At 45.1% G+C, this 12038-nt stretch overlaps 1 protein-coding gene across 1 annotated transcript; it reads right to left on the bottom strand.

Moving 5' to 3' along the window:
• Positions 1-1206: 1206 nt before the first annotated feature.
• Positions 1207-3751, bottom strand: SPINK8 (serine peptidase inhibitor Kazal type 8 (putative)). The gene is made up of 3 exons (XM_087825077.1): positions 3685-3751; positions 1939-1985; positions 1207-1332 (listed from the first exon to the last, which is right to left on the bottom strand). Exons 1-3 carry the CDS (start codon positions 3749-3751, stop codon positions 1207-1209), a joined length of 240 nt encoding a protein of 79 aa, XP_087681203.1.
• Between the last annotated feature and the right edge of the window lie 8287 nt (positions 3752-12038).

The following is a 12038-nucleotide window of genomic DNA, read 5'->3' as shown; positions in this document are numbered from 1 at the left end:
TTTTCATAACAAAATATTTAAAACTCTACTTAACTATCTTTGGTATACTCCTAAAGATGAAAAGTAAAAGTGGCTACTTACACACGGCCCATCATGCAGTTTAGTTATGTTAAGCTTGTCGTATCTGAAAAAAAATTATATTTTGAAATGATTATTTTTGCTCTATGATATAAGTTATGACTAAGTTATACTTGATAAGTTTTACTTAAGTTTGAGAAGAAAACACTGCTAATAGTGAATTCTCATTTAATAAATATTTTAAAATATCCACTACATAGGTCTTTATTTGTCAGAAAGATTGAATGTATAAAACCTACTCAGCCTTAAATCAAATAAAGAACATTCAAAGTAATCTTGAATAGTAAAGTAGAATTACAGAGTATTAGAAAGAGAATGTACATTAAAGTATGCATTTGATGAAAGTTAAGGCATTACTAGTGACTTTAAAGAAATAAAAATGATTATAAGAAGATACTGTGAACAACTGTACATCAATAAATTAGATAACCTGGATGCAATGGATGAATCCCTAGAAACACACCAATTACCTAACCTGACTCAGGAGGAAAGAGAGAATCAGCAGGCCTATATCAAGTAAAGAGGCTGAATCGGTAATAGAGAACCTCCTAACAACAAAAAGTCCAAGATCAGAAGTCCTTATTGGCCAGTTCTAACAAACATTTTAAGAAGATTTAATACCCGTCCTCAAACTCTCCCAAATAATAAAAGAGGAATAAACACGCCCTAGTCATTCTATGACTCCAGAATTACCCTGAAAACAAAGACGTCACAAAGAAAGGGAGACTACAGGTGAGCATCCCTTACGAGCAGGGTGCAAAAATCCTCAGCTGAATGCTAGCAAATCGCAGCCAACAGGATGGTACAAGGGTTATACATTATGACCAGGTGGGATTTTTTCTAAGAGTCAGCGTGATTCAACTTAAAAATATCAACCAATGCAATAACATCATATTAATAAAATGAAGGGGGGAAAAACATGTTTTTCTCAATTGACCCTTGTCCAGGCCGGACTCAGCACCCTCACCTCAGGGGGTTCCGTTTCTGCACCTTTGGGAGCACAGAAAAGTGGAAGAAGTGGAGAGGCCGAGGGCAGATCTACCCAGCAGGAGGCGCTCTGGGGAGGACATTCCTGACTCCGCCACCTTTAGCCTCCTTACTTGAGGGAAGAGAAAATAAAATCAAGACTTACAGAATTCTGAAGCAGAGATGGCATTCGCCATTGTAGGTCACCTGGTCACTGCCACATATGGGTTCACTTGGCTTGGTGTAGGAGAGAAGCCAGCACCGGTTTATATTGTTGGTGCATTTGACCTGGAGGTGGGACACAGACCACTGTCTCAGATGCCTTCCTCCAGGCCCTCTGACGTTCCCACCGGTGCTGGGGGGAGGGAGCGGCTCCGCAGATGGTGATTGTTACATTACAGAGGGGAAAACGTCTTTCAAGGTTGAATGTCCTTGTGAACATTGCTCAGTGACTTGGGTGTGGTGCTTCGGACAGCAGTGGGCTCAAACGTGACACAGCAGAGTTAGGATGCAGAAGAAAGGGGACCACGCTGTGGGGCCTTGGTGTGTGGAGGCAGGCTGTGTCCTGTGTGCCTTAGTCTGTCCCAGCTGAATGTCCACCGTAGGGTAAGAGGGACCTGAATTTGAGCCTTGACTTCATCGCCTGTTTAATGATGCAAAACACTTGCCTTCTGTCCCCCAGGAGAGCCGTGTGAACCGGCTGGGATGAGGGGTGGGAAGAGGGCTCAGGAACATATAAAATGTGCCGCACATAGCGGATGGCTCAGCTTTTAGGGTGGAATTATTCCCATGTGAGCCCTCCCCCCGCCGGGTGCCCAGCTCCAGGGAGAAGAGTGGCCGTCGGGGGAGCGGGCCTCTCCGGTCACTGCGCTCGGAAGCAGGCGCGGGGCTCACCTTGGTCTCCTGGAGGCCAGCGCCGGGGCCCACGGGAACCGGGAAGTCTGCGGGGCAAACACGGCTTCAGGGTGGCTGCAGCCTCCGGGAAGGGGGCTGGGAGGAGGGGACCCCCTCGGCGCACAGGAAGCTTCGCATCCACCAGAGGCTGAAGTGCCTCCCTGGGGCAGCCTGCCCTCCAAAGCAGGGAAGAACTGGGAAGCGCCTGCCCTCCCCGCGTGCAACGTGGAGCTCATTCGGGCCCCCCTCGGCTCCACGGGTAAATGACAACTTCTGTGCTCCTTCTTGGCTGCTTTTAGAAAACACCCTTCAAATTACAAATTACCATAAAACGCTTATACTGAGATACCTTTAAAAATGTGGGGCTTCATTAAGACATACATATTCTGTATCCAAAGCAGTCTTCACAATTATTCACATATGTGTACATAACACTTTATATAATATAATAATTATATATTATAATGATCTGACACAATTATTATAACACCAGCTTTATACGGGTGTGGGCAAAAGTTAAGTTTACAGTTGTAATACAAATAATAATAACTAATACAAGAATAAACTATGTTTCACGTACTCACAACTGTAGACCTACTTCGCCCAGCCCTGTAGTCACATACCATAGAATCCACGTATTTAAAGTGTACAGTTCAATGGTTTTTATTAAATTCACAGAGTTGCACAACCATCACCACAATCAGTTTTAGAACATTCCCAACCTCAAAAAGAAACCCTGTACCCACCAGCAGTCACTTCTCATTCCTTCCTCAGCACCCATCCCCTTCCCCCTCCCCAGATAGCCACCAGTTTACTTTCTGTCCTTTCTGGAAACTTTATATAAATGGAGTCATATAATATGTGGTCTTTTGTGTTATCTTCTTTCACTTAGCACAATGTTTTAAAAGTTTATCTCTGATGTGCATCAGGACTTCATTCTTATTTATAATTAAATCATATTCCATTGTATGTATATAGCATATTTTATTTATTCATCAATCAGTTAATGGACCTTTTTGTTGTTTTCACTTTTGGCCTATTATGAGCAAGGCTGCTATGAACATCCATGTACACATTTTTGTGTGGCCATGTGTTTTCATTTCCCTTGGGCAGATAGCTAACAGTGGAACTGCTGGGTCATATGGTGACCTTTTAAAGAAGTACCAGACTGTTTTCCAAAGCTTCTGCATCATTTTACATTACCAACAGCAGTGTATGAGGGTTCCAACTTTTTTTTTTTTTAATCCTCACTGGAGGATATCTTTTCCATTGCTTTTCAGAGAGAGTGGAAGGGAGAGCAAGAAACACCGATGTGAGAGAGACACATCGATTGGTTGCCTCCCGACTAGGGCCGGGGATCACGTCTGCAAGCAAAGTATGTGCCCTTAGCCAAAATCAAACCCAGGACCCCTCAGTCAGCAGCCCGATGCTCTAGCCACTGAGCCACACCGGCCAGGGCCTGAATATTTTTAATAGTTGCATTGTGGCTTACCATATATATCTTAACATCAGAATGTACCTCAGATCTAAACTATTTTATTTCAAGGGACACTTAGAAATGTTGCTCCTATATAGCTCTAATCCTTCTTCCCCCCTGTCTTTTTAAGAGGGTTTCAGTGTCTACATCTGTAACAGGAGGAATTAGGATTCAGTAAAACGGAATAGCACTTCCACTTCCACCTCTAGTTTCCCCGTGGTCCTGGCTGTACTGCAGACATCGTGGGCAGAGCAAGGACAGTAACTCACCAACTGCAAAGGCAGCCCAAGCGGAGATGACTAGAAGGAGGGCCGTGTTCAAGAAGGTCCCCTTCATGGTGGCAGAAGAGCTGCGGAAATAAGCAGCTTTTGAGAGCAGGACAGAAAACTCCGTGTGAAGCACAGTCTCGCAGAGACCCCTCATTGGTCAAGAAATGAAGCCTCAATTCTTCAGGTTTGTCCTTTCCTCGGGTTATTTGGAACGAATGTTGTCTGATGCAATTAAATTGCTTAATTCATCCGCTTAAAACATTAGAGAAAAGGATCTAAAAAATAGAATTTTAGAAGGTGCCAGAAAAAGATGTCATAAAAAAAACCTGCAAGGGATTTTTTAAGCACCAAAAAGTTTTCAATAAAATGTTTAAAAGCTGGTATTTCTCCCTGAGATAAAAAGGGCAGTCACTAGAGAGTTCAGTGACACAGGTAAGTCAAGGGACAGTAAGAGCCGGGGCAGCGTGGTCACTGGTTGGGCATCGACCTAGGCGTGAGCAGGAGGTCACGGTCCCGCTCCCGCTCCCGGGCGAGGCGGTGCAGGGCACGCTGGAGGCAGCCGGTCCATGACTCTCATCATTGATGTTTCTCTCTCCCTTCCTCTCTCTGAAATCAATAAAAACAAAAGCATTAAAAAAAAATAAAACAATAAAAAAATGAAAGCTATGGGTTTTCTTTAAAAAAATAAAAGAAACAGAAAGGGACAAAATAACAAACACTCCCATATTCCTAACCTTCCATAATATTATGACTTTGGTGTTAATATTTAGTAACTAATAACATTATTGAAATGAAAACCATAGAGTATTTACCAACAGCTTACTTGCATTATTGGAAACGTTATAGTACAAGCCAATCGGCATTATCTGCAGGTTTCTATACATTTTTCTATACATTTTCCAAGCAAATTATATATCTAGGTAATTTCTGCCCAAGACCTTCTCTGAGTAAAAATAATAATAAAGAATATAACCCTTTTCCTCCTCAAAAAATTTGCAAATTAATAAGGCCACTTTACCTGCTGTGACTCCTACAGTTATTCTGAGAAACTGGCTGGACAAGATATTCTTTTTTTCAGCTTGTTGGTAATGAAATAACAATGTGTGCTGGGGCGGGGCGGGGCGTAATGTCTCTTCAAGGTCGGATGCCTGGCAGTGGAAGAGAGTGACCTTTAAAGTTAGAAGCTGTAAACACAACTCAAACCCGTGCCTTCCCACTCCAAGCTCTGCAATGCCGAAACCTCGGGGCTCCTGTTTCAGCCCCTGAGGGCCTTGTACTGCCCCCCACCGCGCCAAAATCTGGTGGTTCTTGCCAAACCCCAACCTACCACTTTAGCAGGCTCATACCCAGTTTTTGAATTCCTATATTTTTATCTCTATTGCAATGATTATATTCAGGATTGCTTCAGGTATTTCCACAATACTGTAAGTTGCCACATCTGCAGGTTTATTAGGGGAGCCCCCCACCCCCGCAGTAAGCCAACAGTCACACACAGGTTGCCCACAGAGAGGGGGCACTTAGCATTAGAAGGCAGCAGAGCCAGGCCCAGCGCAAAGCCCTGGTCACCCAGCCTCCGCGGGGGACAGTGGGGCGTGGGTCTCAGGCCAGGGGCCCCAACCGAGGCCGGGGGACCAGCCTGTGAGGGAGGCAACCAATCAGTGTGTTTCTCTCAAGGCATGTTTCTCTCTCTCCCCTCCTCCCCCTCTCCCCTCGTTCCACTCTCTCTCAAAAAGCAATGGAAAAAATATCCTTGGTGTGGATTAAAAAAAAAAAAGAATAATGAAAATGAAAATAATAATATCTAAAAAGTATCAGGGAATCTGAAACAGAACCTGAAGCCTAACAAATGGGATAATCATTAAATGAACAATAATGACTCACTGTATAAGCTTAATTTCCAAAGGAACTGGTTTGGTAAAAGGTGCCCCAGGGGAAGTGACGTGTGTGTATCTATTATATAAAATGCATATTTGTCGAAAACAGTAAGTCATTGAACACAGATGTTGAAAGCTGAGGTGATAGTAGCTTGTTTAAGAGCGAGCACAATGCGGTATAAATGCACCAGCCCGGACAAGGCCTGGGTGAATGGATTGTTGTCTGTATGGCTTCGGGGCTTGATTAAAAATTGAGAAGACAGAGCCCAGGGGGAAGGTGGGTAGTTAGTGTACATTAAATATGACCTAAGTTAGGATCCCTTTGACGATTTCATCTGAACTATTTAAATATTTTGAGATGTGTATGCTGCAATCTTTGTTTTGCAGACAGAAATTATAAGTAAATACTTTTATGAGAGAAAAGAAGTAGACAAATTCTGACAGCATTTTGGCTGGAAGACAAAGTAATTGGTTTCTAAAGCTGATTAGGGGGAAGGGCCTAGATCAAATCTTTGCAATTGCCAGGAAACAACTCTTTCCCCCTTTGGAGAGCCCAGTCAGAATCTCTTCCAACATGTTCTCTCACCCAAAATATATGCATGCTCACCTAATGGATCTCTGATACTAGGACAGCGTCTCAGGAGTGACAGTCTGTGTGTGTGGCAAGGAGCAGCTCAACTCTGGGCTATAACTTAGGGAATCTCTGACCTCATTTCCTTCCAGAACTGTGATCATCCTGTCATCTGCAGCAGGAGTGAGAGTGGCTGAAAAGAGTCATCATGCTAATTCTCTGAAAAAGAATACAATAATAATATTATTGCAGCCTGGCCAGAGTGGCTTAGTTGGTTGAGTGTTGTCCTATGGATAGAAAGGTGGCCAGTTTGATTCCCGGTCAGGGCACATGCCTGGGCTGCATGCTCCATCCCTGGTAGGGGGTGTGCAGGAGGCAGCTGATTGATATTTCTCTCTCTCTCCCTCTCCCTTCCTCTCTCTCTAAAAAATCAATAAAAACATATTTTTAAAAATATTATTGTAAACAATTACTGTAGTTAATTTGTAAACAATTATAAACAATTACTAGTAGTTAATGAAAGTGCCCAAAGAGAATGTAACATTAACTAGAGGAGAAACTTTCCAGCAGTTTCCAGAGTGATGGGAAGCAGATACCTCCAGACATAGTAAATGACTGTAGAGAATCTAATTCCACTTTCCAGAGTGAATTATAGCTCCTTTGAGGGATACATTCTCCTCACAAATCTTAGATACCTAGGCATTTATGAGATAAACAGTGAAATAGAGACACACCAAAAATGGTATGTAATGGAGCTGCCATGGAGATAGCCGTAAATAAGGACCATTTTCCCACCAATGTCATTTTACAAAAGAGGTAGTTTGATTGTCCAAAACTGTTGAGAGGAAAATTAATATAATTGTTATAGACAGTTAGACAAACATGAGCAGAGCAAGGAGGATGGGCCAGGTACAGAAGGTCACCAGGGTGGAAAGCCCTGGGTGCCTAGCAAGGGGCAAAACTGAGAAAATAAGAACTTTGACCCCAGGGTAACCTTTCCTCCTCTAGCATATCGATGGTTATGTGGTTTAGACCCTCTGATCTTTTCCTCCCTAAAGATAACATCTAGGCTTCAGTTAGATTTCAGCTCCAGGCCTAGAAAAGCATCAAAGCCAGACAAGTAGCTGCCTGAGGACCAGCTGCATTGACTAATGACCCCCTGCCCTGGCGCCCACCAATCAGTGGAGACCATGAGCCTGAAAGAGCCCAGCTGGAAAGCTGGTGAATATTCTATCAAGACCATCCTCTGAGACCTCCCCTCAACACAAAGGACTCAGCCATTGCTCTCCCCCAGGGGAGCGTGCCTGCACTCTCCCCTTCCCCTCTTCTTCCCTCTAAGGGACCCCAGGAGACTTGCAACCAGGGGAGCAATGGGCAGCAGCAGCTTGTCCCAGGCTAACCCCCGGAACCTATCTCCAAGGCCTCATTTTCTCTGACTTTCCAGAGAGCCAAAGCAGCCCAGCCCAGGCTCTCCTGTCACTTCTCCCACGCTCTTGCTTGTTTCACTGTCCTAAGTGTGTTTTTGCTGCGGTCAATAAATTCTTGCTTGCTTTGCTGCACTTTGTCTCTTGTTTGAAATTTTCCCTTCAAGAAGACAAGAACCAAGATCCCATCATCTTGTCAGTAACAAAACTGCATAAAAGTAGCTCCTGAATTCAGCATGAAGATGGGTGGCTACAGCAGCCTCAATGGAACTGTGGTTTTGAAGAATCCAGGAGCGGAGGTAATCGTGTAGGCGACCCTACAAAATATTTTAGAAGTGAAATGAGGGAGGGTTAGTGTTTCTCCTGTTCCCTGGTACACGTTTGTCTTACCAGATCATCCAGAGAACTTTCTATGTCCCATACATGAGCTCCAATGAGCATGATGTCATCAGTACAGTGGAATGTCAAATGATCAAAAACCCCTTCAGATTATACTGTGACATAGAACAGAAAAGCTGTCGTAGCCCCGTGGAAAGAGTGAATGTGAAGCGCTTTCTGATCCAGGTAATTGGAAATGCCTGCTGATCCTCTTTCCTGAAAAACAACACGTCCTTCAGATAAAGAGCCTCATACCACGCCCAGAACAACCGGGCCGTGTCAGTCTGTTGCTGTAGGGTTAACGCATCTGCAGAGCAGCTGCGCGTGGGCCGACCCCGCGGTCGGTTTACCGAGTGGACCCTCGTCTCCACACTCCACCATGCTTTTGCAATGTCCCGACTTGGGCTGCGATGGGCCTACATTTCCTTTGTCTTTAAGACTGCAGTTCTACCTGGGTGCAGGTAGAACTGTAGTCAGTCGCTTTACAATACTTCAGTCAGTCAAGGAAGTTACAGGAACATCCGCTCGGCCCTTCTTACCATAATGAATTTTCTTTTACAGGCCATACAGCCTGTAGGTGTGCTCTGCCAGCTGCTAGGCATGTTTGTATTTCAAAGAGATGTCTTCCAGGTCCCTTATTTATTTACTTATTTTTATTAAAAAAAATATTTATTGATTTCAGAGAGAGAGGAAGGGAAAGGGAGAGAGAGAGAGGGAGGAACATCAATGATGAGAAAGTCATTGATCGGCTGCCTCCTGCACGCCCCCTACTGGGGATCCAGCCCCAAACTCGGGCGTGTGCCCTGACCAGGAATTGAACCATGACCTCCTGGTTCATAGGTCATTGCTCAACCACTGAACCACACCAGCTGGGCTCTCAGGTCCTTTAGAAAGACATTCCTGGGTCATAAAGCTGGCAAGCGACATTTTAGCTTCTAAAAAAATTTATATATATGTCAAAGAGATAGAGAAAGAATTTATAGTGATGAGATTTCTAAAGTAAATACTCTAAGAAAAGGGAAGGAACTCACTTCCTTCTTTTCCACAGGGAAAATGAAGCCTCGTGTTTCACTTGCATCTGCCCTCGTATCGAGCGGGAGCTCCTCCGCATTTGCCATGGTTGGTGGTGCTGATGGCGCTCAAAGTCCTTGAACTGCTCCTCAGTTCCGAATGTATTCATCCATTCCTTCATTCCTCATATTACTGTAATTAAATCTTATGTTTCCAGAAACAAGCCTGGACTATGATTCAGAAGTGAGTCAGAGAGACAGATTCCTTTCATCAAAGAAATTATATTCCACAGAGGGAGAGAGACAATGAACATAAACAAATAAATTTACTTAATTTATTTACAATCTAATTACAGGGGCTCTGAAGGGTAATGAGGACAAATAAAATAGCATAAAGAGCCGAACTTGAGGGGAAATATTATTTTAGGGAGAACCTGATGTGGAGATAGCATCTGAGCTGACATGTGAAGGAAGTGACGAGGGACTACACGAGAAGAGGGTCACAGGCAAAGAGAATCTAGAAAACTTTGAGAGTTTTGGGCCAAGTGAGAGGATGAATGTAAGTGGCATTTACTATGCATGAGAACACAGGGAAAATGTGCATTTGTGGGACCAGGAAGAATTCTATTTTAAACATGTGAAGTCTGAGATGCCTTTTTTTTTGGTTTGTAAGTACATTTTTATTGATTTTAGAGAGAGGAAGGGAGAGGCAGAGAGAGAGAAATGTTGATGAGAGAGAAACATGGATCAGCTGCCTCCTGCTCGCCCCCTACCGGGGGTCGAGTTCACAGTGGGGCATGTGCCCTGACCAGGAATTGAACTGGTGACCTCTTGGTGCATTGGGTAGACGCTCAACCATTGAGCAGCACCAGCTGGCCTGAGATGCCTTTAAAAATCAGAGTCCAGATGTTAAGAAGACAACGGGTTTAAAATCGCATTATGCCAGAGAAGGATGTGTAAACATGGGAGTCGTCGGGAAACAGGCATCATTTGAACCAGGAATCCAGACATCCTTTCCTACCTATGATGGAGTAGCCTGTGGAAGACTCATGCTCCCACGCAAAACAGATTAAAAGGGAAATAAGATTTTTTTTTTAAAATCTGTTTGATATCATCAGAGAGCTGCCAGGGCAACTAAGACTTGAACGGGCAGATGCCCAAAGGAAGTGAATCGGAGAGGGGAGCCAAAAGTCTGTATCTGATTTTTGCCTTTTGGCATTGGGCTGTAATGACACGAGGGAGCCTGGAAATCCAGGCACGAGGTGGTCTGGGCAGAGTTGTTGCTAAGTGACAGAGAAGTGAGCAACAGAAAATGGCAAAATTGAAATTTGTAGCTGGCAAGGGAGCCAGGATTCGGATGGCCAGTGCTGCAGGGGAAGGGGGCAAAGGACGAGACCCCAACATATGGTCTGGTTTCTCCTTGAGGCATTTGCCAGTTGCTTGGATTTCACTAAGTAGGGGGATAAGAAGTTGGGTGGAAAGCCTCTAAAATATCCCCCAGTCTCTCAAGGCTAGAGGAAAACATCAAATTTCAAGATCCAGCAAAGTAGAGGGCCCTTGGTAAACGTGCTACACTGTGGCTGGGATGTCTCAAGGTGCACACCAGAAGCCACATCCAGGTGACCCAGAAGTAGATGGAAGCTTGATACTTAAAACAGTGGCAGGCAGGTGGGAAGCGCCTAAAGATTATTGAAGCTCCTGAAACATCTGAGGGGTGAAGGGAGTTAACAAACATGACCCACGGGAGCGCTCTCTCTGCAGGTTCAGGCTCTGCCAACCAGAAGGCCCAGCCCCACCCTGCGCCCACAGCTTTTCTCTTAGACCACCATGGCTCTGCCCCAGTCGTCACCCTCACCACCTGTGCCTGCACTGGGTGTCCCAGTGTGCGTGGCAGGGTGTAAAATAGGAATCACAAATCTCCGGCTCTCCCTCTGCCCTGCCTCAGATCTTCAGTGTCTGAGACAGGAGCTTTCACACCAGTCTGGCGTCCTCGCTCTTGTGTCTGCTGCCCAGAGGACACATGCCCTGACAGCCTGATTCTCGTGTCCAGGGGGGCTTGTGTTCACAGTTCACTGGGACAGCAGCAAAGAAACAGTTCTTCACTGGCTGTCACCCCAGGACTCAGCACAGACGGAGGGGACAGAACTGCCCATCTCCCAGTCTTGCCCTGACGGAGGTGGATTTGCATACTTTTAAAAGCTGCTGCGTGAACAGAAACACTTATAGATACAGAGAATGTTTTGACCATTGCCAGATGACCATTGCCAGGAGGTTGGGGGGATGGGTATAAAAAGGTGAAGGGATGAAGAAGTACAAATTGGTTGTTACAGAACAGTCACAGCATAGGGAATATAGTCAATAATATTCTAATAATTATGAGTGGTGTCAGGTGGGTGCGAGATTTATCGGGATGATCACTTAGTAGGTTATGTAATGTCTAATCACTGGGGTGTACACCTGAAACTAATATAATAATGTATGTCAACTGTAACTGAAAATCAAAATGATAAAATAAAATAAATAATAGCAATAAAAGCTGCTGCCTGAGCATTTGGCTTCCTGAATCTAGGTGCTGACTGAGATCTTCTCTTTTGAGACACTGGCAGGTCTTAGCACACCCTCAGCCACTAGGACCCACTAGAAATAAGCTAGGCGCTTGGACAGTCCCCAAAGCCTGAGACAGCCAAGAGCGAGGCCTGTCTCCCGCAGGAGGCCTCGCCCTCGAGGCTGGGCCAGGCGGCTGCTTCACCTGCTGCAGAGAAACCAGCCGACAGCCACGGAAGATGAAACAGGATTCGGTCCCGAACGGAAGGACAAGATGAAACCTCAGAAAAAGACCTAATGGAACCGAGACAAGTGACTTACCCGAGAAAGAATCCAAAATACGGGTCGTAAGGCCGCTGGCCCAGCTCAGGGGAAGCGCGGACGGGCAAGAGAGGGGCCTCGCTTCCTCTGGACGCTGCTGGCACTCGCACCTGGGGCATAAACACAGGGGCCCCAGGCAGGAGGCAGGCGGAGAGAAGAACCTCGACGCAATTACAGGATCGCTTAGTTAGACAGAGAAAACGAGAGACCTAGAGGGAGATTCCAAGATCCG

Source organism: Miniopterus natalensis, chromosome 15 (genome assembly GCF_054644295.1).
Source record: "Miniopterus natalensis isolate mMinNat1 chromosome 15, mMinNat1.hap1, whole genome shotgun sequence".
Lineage (NCBI taxonomy): Eukaryota > Metazoa > Chordata > Mammalia > Chiroptera > Miniopteridae > Miniopterus > Miniopterus natalensis.
The sequence above is the reverse complement of the archived record's forward strand: the minus strand, read 5'-3'. Positions and strand labels throughout refer to the sequence as shown.

Bases quoted from the DNA above. Each gene is read 5' to 3' on its own strand.
- SPINK8 (XM_087825077.1), bottom strand. From the start codon at position 3,751: ATGAAGGGGACCTTCTTGAACACGGCCCTCCTTCTAGTCATCTCCGCT. The intron at 1,986-3,684 runs GTGAGTTACTGT...TTTGCCCCGCAG, and splicing joins TTGGGCTGCCTTTGCAGTTG to ACTTCCCGGTTCCCGTGGGC. The intron at 1,333-1,938 runs GTGAGCCCCGCG...TCCCACCTCCAG, and splicing joins CTGGCCTCCAGGAGACCAAG to GTCAAATGCACCAACAATAT.